The sequence below is a fragment of the Equus przewalskii genome, chromosome 20 (assembly GCF_037783145.1).
Source record: "Equus przewalskii isolate Varuska chromosome 20, EquPr2, whole genome shotgun sequence".
In the NCBI taxonomy this organism is placed as follows: domain Eukaryota; kingdom Metazoa; phylum Chordata; class Mammalia; order Perissodactyla; family Equidae; genus Equus; species Equus przewalskii.
The window spans coordinates 17,028,262-17,048,348 of record NC_091850.1 but is presented as its reverse complement, the minus strand read 5'-3'; the positions used below and the strand labels follow the sequence as shown (position 1 = coordinate 17,048,348).

The 20,087-nt window shown below is 40.3% G+C and overlaps 2 protein-coding genes across 2 annotated transcripts in view; one reads left to right on the top strand and one right to left on the bottom strand.

Annotated features, from left to right (window-relative positions):
• Nucleotides 1–676: 676 nt before the first annotated feature.
• GZMA (granzyme A) lies at nt 677–8,267 on the top strand. The gene is made up of 5 exons (XM_008532395.2): nt 677–944; nt 3,566–3,704; nt 5,164–5,305; nt 5,518–5,787; nt 8,035–8,267. The coding sequence occupies exons 1-5, from the start codon at nt 692–694 to the stop codon at nt 8,194–8,196; spliced, it is 966 nt and encodes a 321-aa protein (XP_008530617.2). The 5' UTR covers nt 677–691; the 3' UTR covers nt 8,197–8,267.
• A 2,874-nt stretch (nt 8,268–11,141) lies between these two features.
• Nucleotides 11,142–20,087, bottom strand: part of CDC20B (cell division cycle 20B) — a 59,192-nt gene continuing 50,246 nt past the window's right edge. Inside the window, exons 11-13 of the mRNA XM_008532403.2 lie at nt 17,998–18,123; nt 17,373–17,490; nt 11,142–12,537 (exon numbers count right to left, since the gene is read on the bottom strand). Coding sequence (XP_008530625.2) covers nt 12,437–12,537; nt 17,373–17,490; nt 17,998–18,123 — 345 coding nt within the window. The 3' untranslated portion in view covers nt 11,142–12,436. The remainder of the gene's footprint in view (nt 12,538–17,372; nt 17,491–17,997; nt 18,124–20,087) is intronic.

Sequence of the window (20,087 nt, the reverse complement as noted above, 5' to 3'; positions counted from 1 at the left end):
AAGATGAGAAAGAAGGAAAGAAGGAGGGAAGGGAGAAAGGAAGGAAAGAAGGAGGGAAGGGAGGAAGGACGGAAGGAGGGAGAAAGGAAGATGAGAAGGAAGGAAAGAAGGAGGGAAAGGAGGAAGGAAGGAGAGAGGGAGGAAGGGATGAGGGAGGGACAAAGAAAGCAAAACTCAGAGATACTTTCCTGTTATCTAAAGTTGTAAAATCCAACAATCAGAGGCAGCACAATCAGAGGCTAGAAAGAGCCAACACCCCTCACCCCCACCAGCCTTTGTCCCCACACCTGCCACAGACTCCAGAAAGGAGCATAATAAATTATCCTCCAAAAAAATAGGGAAGGAAAATCCAGGCAGGAGATGACAAATAAACAAGGCTCCCAACTGCATCTCCACTTGCCCTTGGCCTTTTGATCCTTATACAACCCAAAGAGATAACTAGAAAGAAATTTGGTTCGTGACCAATTTTTGACATTTTTTGAAGTCTTAATTTAAGTCTTAACAGAGCTTCCATTCATGGATACGGAAAACAGTATTGCTGATGATGAAAACTAGAATCCTAGAAATCTCCACTGAGACATTTTAGAGTCTCTTCTGGTGTACTAAGTCCTGAGGGTAAAAACACCCCCATACCCCCACCCACCGTGTAGAATTATCGTCCTCTCCCTCTGCAGTCCTAGCCAAGGACAGCATGCCCACAGGCAAGAGTGATTTACAAGTGATCTCACTTACGTTTCATTTCTGGATGCTCAAATTTGAAATGGGAAAGAAAGAAAAAGAAGACAGGAAACCACATCCTTTGTCCTCTCAGTATATAGACAGAGTCAGTCACGAACTGAACACAGATTTCGTGCTGATTGATGTGGGGACACCAGCCACAATGAGGAACTCGTTTCTGGCATCCTCTCTCTCAACTGTCATTTTTCTCCTGCTAATTCCAGAAGGTAAGACTGATTCTTGTCATTTCCCTTATAATCATTAGTCAAAACAGAGCAGACTTTCATTGAACTTTTGACAATATTAGCTAAGAGTACTAAGAGGAGATTTTTTTTTCCCCAAGCCTTAACATTCTTTCTTGGATTCTAAATATGTCTTTATTTTAGGAGGAAAAACATCCTTCTTTCTTCTTTACAACTTCTTCACAAAAGATATAGAACCACCAGTACTTATTGCTGTCAATTTGTAGCTTGAAAATTGCCAAAAAGGAGAAGGTAAAAACAAGCAAATAAACAAACAGCTCTTGAGTTAGGAAAATAAATAGGACTTTTCAGGAAAGGAATAGTGTTGCCTCAGCCTTTCTTGCTGCAGAAGATGCACAGATTGTTTTAAAGGCAATTAAAACAAACCTGACCTAGACGCGCAAAACAAATCAGGAATGATTTGAATCTTTAACGTTATTTCTCTAGGCTAGTCTTAATAGATTAGGACATTGGGAATGTCCCCACATCGATTCTCTGGAAGTGCTGTAGTATTCTGTATTGAGCTAATTCTCTGGTGTACTAAGTAGTAACCAACAAGCCTAATTTTGTGCGAGCTGCACATGCGTCAGTTTGAAATGCTATAAAACCCATGGCATTATCACAAGAAGGGTAATAGCTCCAGATTTTCATTAAAAACCTCTTAGGAAGTGAGGACTACTCTGGGGCTAGGCTGAACTGCGCTGACAAGTGTGGAGCAGCAAAGCATTGTCCCCAGGGTCTGTCAGATTTTGGAGGTGGGAGTGGTGGGCATGGGCTGATGCAACAACCTGTCTTACCAGAAATTCCCGAGGAAGTTCTCTGGTTTATCTTGCACAAAAAATGAGAGAAATTTTAAAAATAACAAGGTTATAGGACATTTAGGACTAAAGGATGGGCATAGTATAAGCATAGTATACTATAAGTATATGACTATGTTCAGGCATGTTAAATCCTCCATGACAGTGAAAACAGGACAGATTAAAAATCCAATTATATTTTTCCTTCAAAGGAAACAACAAAAGCAACTTGCTCTGCTCTTCTTTGTTTCCTGTGGTGAGAGAGAGCTATGTGGGCCCATAAATGGAACAGACACTGAAAGCAAGTCTTGATGCTCTGGACCAGTGGTCTCAACCTCTCCTACTCATTAGAATACTCTGGAGGGCTTTTAAACCATACTGACATCCCTGCCCCTGCCCCAGAGATGCTAATTTATTCTGATTCTCTGTGGGGACTAAGAACTTCTAGTTTCTAAAAGCTTCTCACCTGCTCTAAACCCTACCCCCGACCCTTCTAGGAGCGGTTGGTTGCAGGAGATTTGGGCTTTTTTCCAAGGTGGTAAAAGTGCTCACCAAACACAGGACTCTGCAAAAGGGAGTATTCTATTGAGTTTACCATTTCTGCAGCCCAGAAGGTCTAAAAATGCACCTTTGGAATCCATCTATATATATACACTCCAGGAAAAGTTGAGAAGTGTGTGAAGTTCTCTTGGTTTCTCTAGTTCCTTCTCCTTTTACTTCTAGAGACTAGAATTTCCCCATCCCAACTCCCTTCTGGAAATTAGAGCTCTCATGGTCACTCTCTTCCCCTTCCCTCGCTCTCATCGTTTACACCTTACAGTGAATTTGGCAATGAGTTAGCTTTAATAATGGAGTAACAGGCCCTGTGCCCTATTTAAGGAACCGCAAGTCTCAACCGATGGTCAGGAGAAACACTTTAGGAGAATCCAAGAACATCCAGTGTAGGAAGGGGGAGAGCTGAGAGTACATCACAAAGGCAAAAGATCCTCTCAACCAATGTGGATGGTTTGCTTGGTGTTTGGGTCTCGTTCCTAATAAGGAATCCAAACTCCTGGTCTAGCATTCAAGGAAATTTGAGTAAGGCAGAGTTCTCTTCTTATAGCATCTTTTCTCCTCCCTCCCCCTACCTCATCGGAAAAGGGCTTAGATTAAACCATGTGGTTCAGTCTGGAGATTAAAGAGAAGCCTCAGGGGCAATAGATATTATTCTCTCAACTTACAAATGAGGAGAGTACAAATTTCAACAAACAGAAGTCTCACAATGACCAAAGAACTCATTGGTAGGGTCACAGCTAAAAGGTGTTCATATCAATTTGTAAGCTATGTGGTTTTTGCAAGGGCTTGGGGTGGAAAGAGCAGTTCTCAGGGTTGTAAAAGCCACTCTGCTTCCCCAGATTAATACTCAGCCTGAAAGTGGGAGGAGTGGGAGGGCACTCAAGGTTGTCATCATCACTAGCATCTCCTATAGCAACTGTTACTGGTATAGACCAACGCACAGTTGTCTGCCCTTTGTAAGCCCAAGGCTCAAGGTCAGTGGTTGCGACAGATCACCAGCCTGTTAATCCCCAGAACTGCCGATGGCATGGCTTCTGTGGGTGAACGAACAGGACCCTCTCAGAGAGTCCACTAGAAATGGGATTTATATTCAGATATCTGAACATCTATATGGAGAGTAGCGGGGGCAGGGAAGATGCTCTCATCCACACTTCCTCTCCAAGCAGGAAAAGCATGTCTGGTCTTCGAAATATGGTTCTAGGGAGAGCTCTGTGGGGTGGACGCTGATGTGATTTGCCTTTTTCTTTTTAACAGATTTCTGTGAAAAAATTATTGGAGGAAATGAAGTGACTCCTCATTCAAGACCCTACATGGTGCTACTTAACGGAGACAAAGTCTGTGCTGGGGCTTTGATTGCAGACAACTGGGTATTGACTGCAGCTCACTGTGTCATGTAAGTGCTTGGGTTTTAAAAAGAATGTTTGTGGAGATAATCCAATTTAGGCGAATATTAATAAAAAGAGTAAATCCCACTAAAGCCATGGAGGCTCACATACTGCTTCACATTACGTACCTAAGTTTCTAGAAACTTATTTTCTTTACCCCAACAGAGAGTTAAGTCCAGACTTGACCCCAAAGAATCAGACCAATGGGGAAGCAGCATCCCCAAGTTCTTTCTGTAGGTCTCCTCTGGAGCCGATGGGTCAGGGTACTGCAAGGCTTGGCTTCTGGTCTTAATTTCGTGAGTGGGTAGAATTAGCCACAGTGTGGGAGGGTAAAACTTTCAGTGTCCCCTCAGGGCCCTGAGCGCAACTGTCCAATAGAGAAATGATTTCCTGTTTCCCTTAGTGAATTTCTCTGACACCTTCAGCCATCTCAACCCCTGTCGATCACCACCTTCAAACTTCTTCCAGGCCTGGTTTTTTCTCCACTCCCTAAATCAAGCCTCTGAACTTCAGCTGTCCAATATCATGGCCACTATCATATTGGCTATGTAAATTTATACGAGCCTATATAAATTTAAATTAAATTAAATTACAAATTTAGTTCTTTGGTCATACAAGCCACATTTCAAGTCGTCAGTAGCCACCGTGGCTAATGGCTACCATATTGGACAGCGCAGATTTATAGAACATTTCATCATCAAAGTACGCACACTGAAAGCACTGTTCTAAGGGATTAAGTGAGATTAATATCGGCTGGTGTAATGGAAAAACAGCAGTGCGAATATCTGGGTGGTGGTTTATGCTAGGTTGTGAATGATAATAGCCTTAATAATTATTACATCAGAGAGTATTTTGATTTTATTAACCACAATGAACCTTATCATAGAGTAAGAAAAGAAAAACATCCTGGACCCCACCTTTAGACCACCTTCCCCCCAAGATACACACACTCAATGTCATTCAAATAGGGTCCTCCACTAGGTAATCTATTTCTGAAAGGTTTCCCATTTAAGATGTTTGTTTTTTCTTACCAAGATCCCCTCAGTGCATTTCTCTACAACTATCCAGTGACTTTTGCTTCTGTTTCTAGACTACTGAGACCTTTGTTTTCTAGTAAGCCTGATTCTCTATCAATGCTTAAGGAGGGTCGGGTGGGTGCGGCACTAAAACCCCAAGAGAGATCTCAAGACTTGGCCTAGCTGCCATGGAATTCTCCTATTACTTGTTTCCAACGAACCTAGTTCAATTTGTTATAAATAAGCTGGTAATGATAATGATGATAATAAATTCATAAACATATTGCTTTTTATTCTTTAAAGTATACCTTTTTCTCCCTTCTGAGCCACAAACAGGTATTTCCATCACAACCATATTGACAAATGGGACAATGAAGCTGATCAGTGCCTCGTATGCTCAGCTCCTGATTTAAAGAGTAAACCCAGTTAATAGCGTTGTGTCTGTTTTCAGGAACAGAAAGTCCGAAGTCATTCTTGGGGCTCACTCAAAAACCAAGAAAGAGCCAGAAAAACAGATCATGTTTGTTAAGAAAGAGTTTATCTCTCCATGCTATGACCCAGAAACACATGAGAGTGATCTTAAACTTCTACAGGTATGTCCCTTTGACTGTACCTTTGACTGACTTAAAAGTCATAGAACCTCCTACAACCTGGCCACCTACATGGAAACCTTTCCTTAATGCCCCTGTAGCTACAGACTATAGCTACATAAGGGGGTTCTTGGGAGTTGGGCTAGAATTTAAGTAAAAACATGAATATTTTAATTATTTCATTCCGTAAACTCTTTATGCTTGTTTTCCAACAGCTGAACAAAAAAGCAACAATTAATAAAAATGTGGCTATCCTTCGTCTCCCTAAAAAGGGGGATGACGTGAAACCAGGAACAGTGTGTCGAGTTGCAGGGTGGGGGAAGTATTCCAATAGGTCACCTGCATCTGATATCTTGAGAGAAGTCAATGTCACCGTCATAGATAGAAAAGTCTGCAATGATCCAAAGCACTACAATTTTAAACCTGTGATTGGACTGAATATGATTTGTGCCGGAAACCTCCGAGGTGGAAAAGACTCGTGCAATGTAAGTAAAATGAGATCCCACAGTTTAGCTATTGGATTAAGTCAGGCAGATATAGAAAACATCACGCTTAGTCTTATCACGGCATTGGCTTCTACAGAGTCCTAGTGCTTTTTGGAAAAAGTTTGATAAATCCCAGTCAAATAAATTAATGTTCTCATCTCAAGTGAGTTGTTCATCAAAAATAAGTTCAGGGGACAGCCTCATGGTGTAGCAGTTAAGTTCACCGGCTTCGCTTGAGCTGCCCGGGCTCGCCAGTTCAGATCCCAGGCATGGACCTATCCACCACTTATCAAGCCATGCTGTGGCTGGCATCCCACATGTAAAGTAGAGGAAGATGAGCACGGATGTTAGCCCAGGGTCAATCTTCAAAAAAAAAAAAAAAACAAGTTCATTGCTACTGCATGAGATGACCTACCACATCTTCTTGTTTTATATCAAAAACCACTAAGAAGCAATGGTTTTTTCCTCATGTTTCATATTGACACATGTAGATCTAAATTTTAAAATGCGTAACACTCAGGAGAGCCAAAGTCAAGTTTCCTCCAGAGCCATCAGTACCCTTTTGCCCATCACAGCACCTCCCAAAAATTCCCCCACCAGTTAACTGGGCAAGTCTGAAACTCCTATAATTCCCAAGCCTGACTGAGGATCTTAGGCTAGACCCCCATGGCTTCCTAGAGCCAAACTCAATCCCCAAGAATAACTTCCAAGCATAACTCATACCAGAGAATGTGTAAGCCTCCATACCAGAGTTCCTGGAGAAGGGATGTGACAGGACCCTGCTTAACAATAGAAATAGAAGGAACATGTTATAAATGTTTAAGCTCTGCGTACTGGCTTATCATTTCTCACCTTTCCAAAAGACTCTATAGAGCCTTATCTGAAGAGAAGGAGTGCGCAGTGTACATGGTTTGGGAGTAATCAGACACTGAGAGATCCAGAGGTCTCTGCCCTTTCCAGGTGCTTGTCTAACATCAGCGTAATCTGAATGGACCAGCACAATGGAATGCCTTCAGGACTAAGGCTAGGCAAATCCCAGGAAAAGATGGTGTTTGTCTTCAGCACCCTTCCACTTTCTCTTCTTTGCTCTCCCTCACCCCTCCTCTCCTCTCATCCCCGAGTCCTGGCATTCAGGAGCCCAGAACCTGTATGCTTTTGAAACCCACATGCAACATCCTGAGGCCACGACAGCATCCCAAGATGGCTGTCCCCCTCCCACCAGCCCCCTCTATCATCAAAGCTTACCAATTCGTTTCCGTTCTCTCAATGCCCAAGACTGCCTGGAATTGGCCCTTGATGAGTTAAATCTAAAGGACTAATTCTGAAATTTTCAGGCACTCTATTAGGCAGGAGAAATATACTCATCCAGGAGGACCCCAGCTTCTCACATGGGTCTTTACTTCATATACTCATAAGGCTAGTTTTTGCCTGGAAAGGGAAAATCATTGGTGCCTTCCCATTGCTGGGATGGAGTTGGACCCTCAGAGCCTTGCATTTGCAGAGCTCTGTGTACATGCCTCAGTGGCCCTCCATCTGGCATTGCCAGTCTTCCCTAAAGCCGTAGCAGTGAAATGGCCAATCCAAACTCTAGACCTCCAACACCTTAACATATGCTGATTCTAGAGTTCCATGAGAGATTACAAGATCACACACTGGGTGACACAGTCAGAAAGACTAAAGCAACAACTTACAGCTAACTGAAGCTCTCTGCTATGGAATCAGTTAGCTCCAAAGTGTAATCACTGATTTCCGGGAGCTTCCATCTAGCATCGGATGCTCAAAGAAGACTTGGGGGAGCAGTTTCTGTCTATTTGAGAGGATGAAGGGAAAGGTTGCTCTGGTTTTGTTTCATTGGGAAGACAATTATCCACTGGAAAAACTAGAAAACATGGTTTTTACTCTTTGCCTCAGTGTCTCATCTCCATCGATTATGTTATCCCTTGAGTTATTAAGCATTTTGAAAAAATGACAAACAGGAGGGTTTAGTTTTTAAAGCGGAGAAACAGTCTCAAAATAGTGGGTAACATAATCAGTAATACAAGTTTCATTTCAATTTTCACAGGTTTATAAATAAATTGAGTAAGCCAATGTAAAAACATTAAAATATTCTCAAATATTTTATTTTTTTAAGCACTAATTTTCAATTAAGTCAAGGTTTATCTCAACTCCACATTAAATGAAATTTCTTTGTTCCACTAGTGGCTGTGTTTGATGCTGATCCCCAGCACCCCTCTTGTTTTCCTCCAGGGAGATTCTGGAAGCCCGCTGATATGTGAGGGTACTTTCAGAGGTGTCACTGCCTTTGGCCTTCCAGGGAAATGTGGAGACCCTCGAGGACCTGGCATCTATAGTCTTCTCTCAAAAAAACACCTCAACTGGATAATTAAGACTATGCAGGGGGCAGTTTAGATAACTGCATTTCACTTTACTGCTGTCACTTCTTAATCTTATCATAAATAAAATCAGTTTGTATGACTGTTCTCGTTTCTCTCCTATAACTTTAGTGGGTAGATCTCCACCAGCAAAGTGAGGCAGAGTAAAATAGTGACCTCATGGATGATGCAAGGGGGAGATTAGGGGACCATTGTCACCAATGTCATCCACGTGTCAAGTGACATGCTAATTTTGCTTGAATTATTCACTTCACTCTCTCATTGGGACCCAGCAGGAGTGACACTAAGGTCAGTCTGTCTAGTAACCAATACAGTGAAGACCTCAGCAATTCTGCAGGAAACAAAAACAGCCAGTCTGGAGCATTTGGGTTAAAAGGAAACAAGTTCACCCTTCAAAGGCCATTGTTCCACATCAACATCTGCTATTCAGATTTACATGCAAGAACCTGAGTCTATGGGAGAAATAGAAACAGGAAATGCCTTAGAGTATTTTCCAAAGGCAGATGAGAAATAGAAATTAAAATTCTAGGGGATATAAATGGAGCATTTGGCCAGCTCAGAAAATTATGTAACAGAAAGTCAGCCTCCTTTCTCAGTAGTTTGCATTTAAGCCTTGGATTATCTAGGTGATTTCTTGGTTCTCCTTGTCCCTGACCCTGTGTAGGTCCAATCAACATGGTCGCTGCCATAGTAGGGAGTGAGTGTTGAATTGTGGCCAGAAAGTTTCCTTTGGAAAAAACCCCCTGATGTTTATTCAGCATATTGAACTTAATGGATAGTCATCAGCCCAGTAGCCACTTCAAGATGTGATTATGCGAACAGATTCCTCTGATTCCCATCAGTTCCTTTAGGAGTATAAATTGTGTGTGTGAGTGTGTGTGTGTGTCTACCACACACACAATGTATATCCAAACCAAGAACGTACAACACTGAGACAGTATCTTAAAACAAAGGAAGAAGCAGAGCTTAAAGACTGACCAAAAGACTAGCATACTGGATTTCGACTACGGCTCACCAGACTCTTTAAAATTACCAGGCCCTGGCCCCACCTCTAGAAATTTTTATTTAATTGGTATTCAGTGGGACCCAGGACATAGCATTCTTTACATAAGCAGTGCAATGATTCTAACATGCAGCTAGAGATGAGAACCTCTATACTAGAAAGTAAGACCTGGTGCTAATATCTAAAAGAGAAGCTCTAAAAAAGTCATTAGGATGATATTCTACATACCCACTATAATCCCTAATTCCTAGTTAGGATTTTAACAGCAATAAGAGGATGTAATATTCCCTACTGGCAACATTTGTTACAAGTTTTGAAGTCCACTTATGAAGTAGTTGTATGGAAACCTTGTTCACTGCTGGTGGAAGTGGTACAACTAGTACAACTTCTTGGGAAAACTGGCAGTGTCTATTAAAACTGAATGTACACACACCCTACGGCCTAACAGTTCCACTCCTGGCTATATACCAAACAGAAATGAGTGCTTGTTTCCACAAAAGATGTGGTTGAGAATGTGCATAGGAGCTTTATTCTTTAAAGTCAAAATTGAAAGTAACTCAAATATCTATCCACAATAAAATGGACAAACAATGAAAAAGAACAAACTACAGTTACATGCAACAACATAATTTAATCTTACGCACTTAATGCTTAGTGAAAAAAGCCAGACAAACAAGAGCATATACTGTATGATTCCATTTATCTGAATGTTGACATAAGGTGAAACTACTCCATGGTGATAGAGGTCAGAATAATAGAGGGGTGTTGACTGGGAGTCTTTTAGGGTACCAGAAATGTTCATATTTTGATCTGGATAGTGGTTACACACAGTTATCTATTCATAAATTAAAACTCATCAAGCTATACACTTAAGACTTACGTACTTTCCTATATGTGAATTATCACTCAATAAAAATTTTAAATTACAAAACTAAAAAATCAGTTGTACAAAGGCTTCTGTTTTATGTGTTATCTATAAGTTCACTTTTTTTCTTTACTAAAACCATATCCCAGACTTCCCACCAAAATGAACAGCAGGTAAAAGATACATTGCTATCTTTCTTAAATGTGAGCCTGTTGTCACACACCAGTATTAACTGAGAGAAGTGATCTTTAGTAATGACATAGTGTCATAAGACTGTTAAGACAGAAGTACCCAGATCAGAATGATGGGGAACACTGGAAATGGTCTGATCATTTTGCTCATTTCCCTGCTAACTATTTTCTTATAGTTTATAGCTAATTAAGAAGAAGATGAAATTAAACCATTAGCTTAAAGACAAAGAATGTGTATTGCAGAAAAGTATAATATTTGCAGCTTTTGGTGACCTAAAAATTTTCTAAGGCAAGAATTACTAGCACTACCAAGCAGATTTTCTGAGTTAAAAAACAGAAAAAATAAAAGAATATATTGGCAAGTTAACACTAATTTGACAGGAGAGTCCTAACTCCCCTTGTATATACCATTCCACTTTTCGATTATTAAAGCTTTTGTTTTATTTTATGGGGGGTGGTTTTTGGTGGGGCAATGGGGGTTAGGGGAGTATGTATGTATTGCTAAAAAACATTTTATGACAAAGAAAACAAATCAATCAATATTGTTATCTGACATATGCAAAACATTCCAAGGGGCACTAAAAAGTCTATTATAGGGGGCCGGGCCGGTGGCGCAGTGGTTAAGTTCACACGTTCCACTTCTCCGTGGCCCGGGGCTCACCAGTTCGGCACACCATGCTGTGGTAGGCGTCCCACATAGAAAGTAGAGGAAGATGGGCACAGATGTTAGCTCAGGGCCAGTCTTCCTCAGCAAAAAGAGGAAGATTGGCAGTAGTTAGCTCAGGGCTAATCTTCCTCAAAAGAAAATGTCTATTATAAGCTCCCTCAACTCCTCAATTTAATTGTCCAGGGGAGAAATAAACACATTAAAACTAAAATAACCAAAGATTCACACAGTAATAAAAGATTTAAAAAACAACTAGAATAGTATATTAATACCAAATAGGTGATACCAACTGATGTCAAGAGTTCAAACCCAGGTAACAGCATTTCAAAACACTTCCTGGAGAGATTAGGACCTATGTGGCTAAGCAAAGGAAAGGCAGAGAGGAGCATGAATTCCAGACAAGAAGAAAAACTTCAACAAAGGCACCAAGGCAGGAAATCACAAGGCTTAGCCCAGGGCAAATGTAGGAGATGAGTGGGAATTAATCTTAAAAAGACAGAACAGTGGACTGAAAAGCTTGAAGAAAGCTTAGCAGTTATCAAATCCTAATTCCTATTCTTGCAAATGTTGTGACACATTCAAGGTCAGTTAGTCAGTTTATGACAAAGCCGAGGCAAGAACAGTCCCCCAACTTCAGGTTCTGGGCTCAGGACTCCAAGGTTGAGGCCAAGGGGTTTAGGAAATAGAGAGTCATTGAGAGTTTATGAGCAGGGGACTGACAGGATCAGCACAGTGCTTTTAGAAATTTGACCCAACAGTAGTGTGAGATCCATGAAGACTGAAGGCAGGAAAACCAGTTAGAAGACAATTATAACAGACTAGGCATCAGGTATTCAAGACATGACTGGTGTGAACAAAAGAAAAGAGAACAGGGATAAACTGAGAAAGCATGGAACAGAATAATCAGGAGATTCCCTGATAGGGGAGGATATCCTTGACCGGGATAAGGATGAGACCATGAAGAGGGAAAAGAGAGTCCTAAAGAGGAGCTCATTTTGAGAGGAAATAATATGGATGCTTAACACACTGCCTAGCAAATTATAGGATTTTAATCAACATTTTTCAAGTGAACAAGTTGTGTCTTTAAGGCATTGAGTTTGAGCTAAAGAGAGGGAAAGGATCTCAAACAGGAAATATCCAGAGGCAGACCAAAATAGATGGCAGGAGCTTGGGAGAAAAGTCAAGTGGGAAAGAAGTATTTAGAAATCTATGCTATACATACTATTCTGACTATAGCAGTGAAAATGCATCTCCAACAAGGAAGAGATAGAGAGAGAAGAATAATAAAAAGGAGGAGAAGGAGGAAAGTAGAGAGAGAAGAATGGAAGGTCAAAGACAATGTCTGGGAAACACAATGGGAGGAAGCAGAGCAAATAAAGTAACCAGAGAAAGAAGGTCAGGAGGACAGAAATTCACCTCAGGAAAAGCACTTCATCTTGTTTGGTCCTGACAACAACTCCATGGAGAAGGCAAGGCCAATATTATTCTCACTTAGAAACAAGGAAACTGAAGCTCAGAGGGGCAGAGTGGCTAGCAGCAATTCCACACACAGGCTGTGCCATCAGCTGCAGCAGAAAACACTCGGGTCTGGTCCGGACTCAACGCCAAGTGCAGTACTCTGCCTCTGTGGCCTGTGGGAAGAAGGAAACACAGCTCATGTTCCGCATTACAGGTGCTATTGATGAGGACTGGGGAGCAACCTAAGGTGGGGCCACAAATCCCATCCAGGATAAAGGGCTTCTTCGAAACCTGCCACCTTCAGAGCTGGCACTCCTACTGCGCCTTTGCTGTGGTAAACACCAGTCAGGGCTGACTCTGGGCAACATCCTAATGTGGCTGAGGTTTTGCTTCAGGGTTTCCTCTTCAGGGCTCTTCCCCCTTGTATTAGTCTCTAAGATGGCCATAACAAATTACCACAAACTACCCGGCTTGAAACAACTGAAATTTATTTTCTCACAGTTCCGGAGACCAGAAGTCCAAAATCAAGGATTTGGCAGGGCTGGCTCCCTCCGGAAGCTCTAGGGGAGATTCTGTTCCTTGCCTCTTCCAGCTTCTGGCAGCTGTTGGAAGTCCTAGATTTGTGGCCACATTACTCCAGTCTCTGCTTCCACGGTCACATCACCTCCTCTTCTGTGCATCTGCTCTCCTCTGTGTTTCTCTTATAAGGACACTTGTCATTGGATTTTGGGCCCATCTAGATAATCCAGGATGATTTTATCTCAAGATCTTTAACATAATTACATCTGCAAAGACCCTTTTTCCAAATAAGGTCATATTCACAAGTTCCAGGAATTTGACGTGGATATCTTTCGGGAGACCATTTTTTAGCCCACCACACCCCTCATACCCCACATCATCATTAGTTCTATGTTCTCGAATTCACCAACACCCAGGAATTGCCATTGCTGTGCTCCTGCCACCCACCCCATCCTTCTTCCTATCCTCCCCCAAAGTCAACCCCTTGGGACCTAGGTTTCAAGACACTAATCAATAAACTGATGCAACTTAATGGAAAAGGACCCAAAAAGCTCTCCCACACAGCACACATGAGTCTTACTTATGGAATTCTAGAGACAATACCCTCTTTCTGTTATCTAACTGAATAATGGTCAAACCGAGAAATGTTTGGTCATTTCTCAAAGAACATTCTGTGGAAAACAGTTCTATATGAGGTTAATAGGTATTAAAAATGAAAAGAGTACGTAATATTCATATTAATTTGGGAGCTCCAGGCTAAGAAAATTAAGCAGGATTCCTTATTTCAACACTGCTATATGCATTACAAATATTTGGGAGAAGGGGCTATAACAGGCAGCATTTCTGAAACTTATGTGGCCAGAGTCCTTTTGACTTGAGCCTCTCAGCGACTAGTGTTCCTTGGAAAATACTTTGCAAAACCTATCCTAACCCAACAGTGACTTTAACAATCAAAACTTCAGGCCAGAGTAGGGGAAGTGGAGTCCATGAAAAGAAACTGGGGCTGGGAGAATGGAGGGAAGGAGGGAAATTGGATAAGTTTTTGAATGGGTAGGTATTGGAGGGCACAACTAAAATCAAACTACGTGGGTGGTCACCTCCTCCTAGGACCAGTACTGCTTACAACTCAACTGAGAGCTAGAATTGCAGAAATAATCTTGTGCTCTGACACAGGATTCTCAGAAGCAAGTACTGCATATACCCTATTCCACTCCCAAAGGAGAAGTATCTTCAACACTTGGGGCTTTTTCCATCTACACACATCACTTCCAATGCTCTCATTCATGCACACACGCACACACACACACATATAGAGAAGCGTCCCCAAGGGACCCTGGGTGTGTCAGCACCTTAAAAAGTTTACATTGCATACATCGATACATTGCAGCCCCCTTATTTTAAAGGTGAAGAGAAAATTTAAGAATATCAAATGCCTTGCCCAAGATCACATCGCTAATAAGTGGCAGAGCCAGAAGTAGAATCAAATTCAATGCTCTAACCATTTAGACCACACTCCAATCCCACAGCAAAGAAGAATCTCTTTTTCTATAAGAGGCCACTGTCCATTATTTTTTAAAAAATTAAGGCAATATAAATGAAAAGCAACTTAATTTAGTTAGGATAAATATAAAACATTACACTAATGCTTTTAAATTAAACTGAAGGAAAATCTATTCAATAAATATAACAGGTGATAAACATGCTGTCATTCTTTATTATGATGTGTTAAGATGAAAAAGAAGGAAGAAGACAAAATGGAGAAAGGAATAGCAGAGGAAAAAAATCCCAAATCTTTTCCAATGCAGGCTTTGAAAAATACCTCAACTTAAAAAATGGACAGCTACTTCTGGAACTTGTTAGGAAAATGGTGTTTGGATTGGAAGCAAAGGTGTTCTTGGAATACTTCCCTCACATCAGTGACAATCTTAACTTACTAGGTAGTGGGAAATGCCATCTTTATCTCAAAGGTCATCTTTTAGGACTTATAGTCTCAGACTCCAACAATATTGTCACTGGAAGCATTGAAAGTTTTGTTTTCTTTATGCAGGTACAATCAATCATAAATGAGACCATGTATTGATGCAAGTGCTATGGACTGATGAAACCAAGTCAAAGGCCAGATCTTGCCTATAGACTAGAAAAATACCTATTCCTGTTTCAAAGCTCAGAAATTACAACTCTTTGGGGGTGAGGAGAAAATGATGTGTTATTTTTCTTCTGTAGTCAGGTGGGCGAGGCCTCTTTAACTGAAATTTTCCCCCAGAGAATCGTGACTGTGGCTAACAGGGTGAGACTTAGTAAAGACATGACCATGATCTAGAATACCTTTTTTCCAAACTTTTGACCACAACCCACAATCAAAACTATATTTTACACAGAAACCCCATATATAGGCACATATACGTACTGCATAACTATAACAAAAGTTTCACAAAATAATACCTACTTCTCTATTTTTTCCATTCTATACTATTCTATTTCATTTTTTTTTAATGCTGATGTTGACTCATTACATCCATGATCCAATGGGCCGCAACCCCCAATTTGAAGACCCTCATCCAGATCTCAGTCACTAAGGTATACGTCAAGACAGCTGTCCTTGAGCCACAATGGAAACATTGACTCACAGTGAAAACACATGGAAATCAATACCCTAGCAGTCCCCTGCCATATGGCATGCTCCCTGAAGTGTATTCATGGAACAAGTACCTCAAGATGCTCCCAAACAAAAGATTTCCCAAATGTGTTTGAGGAACACTGAATGCTATAACCCCCTCTTGGAGATTTACAATACTCATAATTTATCAAAGGCTTTGAGACATCCTTAGGAAAGAAAAACTTGCTATTTAACCAGGAATTTTCAAACTTCTCAGACCACATAACATATATTTGTATAACAAACATCCTACTAAACAACTTTGGGAAATATTGCATATAGAAGAAACCACGGGGTTAGAGATGAAAATTAGTGTCTAAGCGCTCAAAAGTAACTGCATCTCCTCCAACCATAAATATTTCAAGAGAAGGAGAAAAGGTCAAATGTACTATTTGGAATTCTGTCTGGTATCAATGAAAAAAATTCACAAGGCATTAAAACTAAAGAACTAAAGATCTCTGTTAAGGCCAGAGAAACAAGGAAACGTACCTGATAAGTTCAATCTTTATTCCAAGCAACAGCAAATTGACTTGAGTATCTATCAGACGCCCTCACCTAGCTGAAGGGTCTACTTAGCTGCTGGAATTGCAATTTTGTAAAGAATTGGGTTGAAGGCTTGATTTAAAATATTTTTCTAGTCAGAAAAAGTCCAGTGAATTGCATGTCTTATGATTAAAAATACACAAAGGATCAACTCATGCTCCTCCAACACTCATGCCTGGCCATCAAAGTGGCTCTGTCAAGAGCTGCCTGTATTTTTACTTACCAAGTCACATAGTATAAAAGCTTAAGGATATAAAGGGCATTCTGAAGCTAACCAGAGGTCCAACCAGACTGACCAACAGAAGAAAGAAGCCTTTCTGTTGCCAAATAACATTCTCAGAATCTCCAAAGAGAGTCAGAGCATTATCACTATCTAACATTGTATGTATTTGGGTTTTTGTCTGTTTCTTCCCACAAAAGTGTAGGCTCCATGAAGGCAAGGATATTGCCTGTCTTGTTCACCTTGTTCACCTGTGTAACACCCCAAAAAGTGCCTGGCACATAGTAGATACTTGATAAATAAATGTTAGATAAATAAACTCCAGAGATTGACCAGGAGACAAGTTCAGTGGAAAGAAGATAGGATATGTTCTTAGAGATCAAGAGATTGGATGCCAGTGCTCTGTTCCTTCATTAACCATAACACCTGTCTTCCTATTTCCCAGGGCTGGGTGGAAGGAGATACCTACTAACCCCTGAACCTCTTTAACAGTCCAGATTGCACCCAAGAGGATTTAAGACCCTTGGGGACAAGGTCTCGCCTTGTTCCCCATAATGGGGGATTGCTCTCAAGAAATACTCAGTAAATGTTTACAGAACTACACTGAGAAAGAACAGTTGTTAGCCTTGAAAGTGCAGAGGCTCACCAGACCTCATGACCTTTAGCGGCCTCCCCACACAGAACAATGCTCACCCTCGTCATATTTCCTTATCTCCCAAGCATTCTAGCACTGCTGGTTCTTCTCCAAAACAAGGAAAGATGAGTTATGATGGTAACTTCACAGTTCAAAAACACAGTTCAAAAACTGTTCATGATTGTCACTGCATCATCCATACATGTGTGCAAGGAGAAGAAGACACATCAATGATGAATGACAGTGATGAATAATCTTAGTGAAATTCAGAAACACTCATCTATACACCCCCTGAGGTGTGGTGGGTGTAGGCCTTTTTCCTATGATGAAATATATACTTAAAAGAACCAAAAGAAGAAAATCTTTCATTCAGGGCTTTTCTCATAAATGACAGTTCACATTGCTATAGCTACATTTAACTCACCTATTTACTTACCAAAAAATCCACCTGACTTGGCCAGAGCAGGACAGGCCCACACAGTCACATCATTCTTAGGAGTACCTTGGCCAGTTGCAATCTCCTTTGTCTTAGGTAGCCAGATTAGGGAACAAATCTGTAATAATAACCCAAAAAATAAAGAATTACGGCAATTCCTGATTCATTACAAATATATTTCAAACTGATTCTAGGCAGTATGCTCTGTCCATATCCATCCTCCAGTCCACAGCTGGGGCTAGGGTGTTAAGGGAATTACATCAGTTCTAGGAAGGTTTATCCCAACGTAACAAAGGGCTATATACAAATAGTCTTAGGTGCAATAAATCTACGAATTTAAGTGGATGATGATCATTGTCCAGGCATAGTTGGACTACTGTCAAGTTTCACAGTCAAAGTAGTGCTGAGAAAGAAGGGAAATGAGGGGGAAAAAAGAGGATACACGAGTTAAATTAACTTTAGACTCACATATGAAAGTTTTACCAAAAGAAACTTCCAAGAACTGAAATCCTCATGGACTCAGCAGGTATAAAGAGGCGTGTTTAGGTCCTATGCTCCATCATAAATTATTTTCACAAGATTCTAGAAGACCAGAATGAAGGCAAACTCCAGAGGAGACATTTACCTGGGAGTTTGTGCTTGGGGTCTGGATGCTCCGCCAAGTATTTATGTCCAAGATGTGTAAGTGTCCATCCTTCATTCCTCCTCCAACAGCAAGAACTGCAGACTGCCAGGGACACCAATTCATGGCCTTTAAAGTTCCAAATAGTCACACAGACAGGTCAGCCTTGGAGGAGGTGAACTTGTGAACGTGATGAATTCAGGCAGGCAGAAGTTCCAGAGGTCTGCACCCATCACAGCTCTCATGGACCTCTCTGACCCAAAGGCAGAAGCAGCTGCACTCTCAAGAGATTACTCCTGGGGGACTAGAAATTACCTACTAGATGCCTTCCTCAAATTTTGGTAACAATTGGAAACATTTTAAACATAGAAAAATCACACAATTATATGTTTGAAAAACTACATTCAACACATCCTATGGGGCAAAATCTGCTGCCGGAGTAGTTGACATGCGTCCTTAGAATCTGGTTATGAAATGAAGCCTTTCTCTGGTTTGTCTACCTGTGTCTTTAGGTTCCAGCTCAGAGAAGAGACTAGAAGACAAAACAAAGCCATACATGATTGCTCACAACTCAAAAAGTCCCATGCATTTCAACTCCTAATACAATTCAGAAAATGAAACTGCTTTTTATTTACTTATCTACTTGTAAATTATTATAGTTAATTCTGAAAAATAGGATTTAGTATTGCACATTTATATTGATAACTACAATGACCAGAAACAATAGTTTTAAAGAAAATTTTAACAACTGTTTCAGTTATATTTATCTGTATATCCTTATCAATCATCTCGGTAACAATTCTCACTATTTCATATTATCTATATGTAAAAATATTTTATAAAGCACTAAACATAGTGTACACATTTTTATTTTCCTGTTGTTTTCACTTATTATATAAACAGTTTTTCATGTTTAACATATTTTTCATGATTAGGATTTTTAATAATCCCATAATTTTCCATTACGGTATTGTACTCTAATTTTTGTTCTAATGCTGGACTCAGGTTGATTTCTTATTTTGGTTTGGTTTGCATTGGGTTGAGTTGAGGTTTTTGGAGAGGAGAGGATTTGTTTGTTGTTGTTTTTTACGTGTTTTGTTTTAACTGTTTGAGGGGGTTTGTTCTGCACTTCTTTTTTTTTCATCTTTTTTTTTTAGGTAACATTGGTTTGTAACATTATATAAATTTCAGGTGTAAATCATCATATTTTTATTTCTGTGTAGACTTGATCATGTTCACCACCCAAAGACCAATTACCATCTATCACTGCACACATTCGCCCTATCACTCCTTTCATCCTCCCCCATCCCCTTTTCCCTTCTGGTAACTACCAATCTAGTCTCTGTATCTATGTGTTTGTTGTTTTTATCTTCTACTTATGAGTGAAATCATATGGTATTTGACTTTCTCCATCTGCCTTATTTCACTTAGAAATGTCATGTTGTCCATCCATGTTCTCACAAATGGCAAGATTTCATCTTTTTATGGCTAAATAGCATTCCAATGTGTATATATATATATCACATCTACTTTAACTATTCATCCATTGATGGGCACTTAGGTTGTTTCCAAGTCTTGGCTATTGTGAATAATGCTGCAATGAACAAAGGGGTGCAAATATCTTTTCGTATTTGTGTTTTCATGTTCTTTGGATAAATACCCAGAAGTGGAATAGCTGGATCATACGGTAGTTCTATTCTTAATTTTTTAAGGAATCTCCATACTGTTTTCCATAGAGGCTGCACCAGTTGGCATTCCCACCAGCAGTGTATGAGGATTCTCTTTTCTCCACATCCTCTCCAACACTTCTTATTTCTTATCTTGTTAATTATAGCCATTCTGACGGGCGTGAGGTGATATCTCATTGTAGTTTTGATTTGCGTTTACCTAATAATTAGTGACATTGAACATCTTTTCATGTGCCTTTTGGTCATCTGTATATCTTCTTTGGAAAAATGTTCAGATCCTTTGCCCATTTTTTAATTGGGTTGTTTGTTTTTTTGTTGTTGAACTGTATGAGTTCTTTATATATTTTGGATATTAACCCCTTATCAGATAGATGGTTTATAAATAACTTCTCCCAATTTTTAGGT

Bases quoted from the DNA above. Each gene is read 5' to 3' on its own strand.
- GZMA (XM_008532395.2), top strand. From the start codon at position 692: ATGCCCACAGGCAAGAGTGATTTACAAGTGATCTCACTTACGTTTCAT. The intron at 3,705-5,163 runs GTAAGTGCTTGG...GTCTGTTTTCAG, and splicing joins ACTGCAGCTCACTGTGTCAT to GAACAGAAAGTCCGAAGTCA. The intron at 5,306-5,517 runs GTATGTCCCTTT...GTTTTCCAACAG, and splicing joins GTGATCTTAAACTTCTACAG to CTGAACAAAAAAGCAACAAT.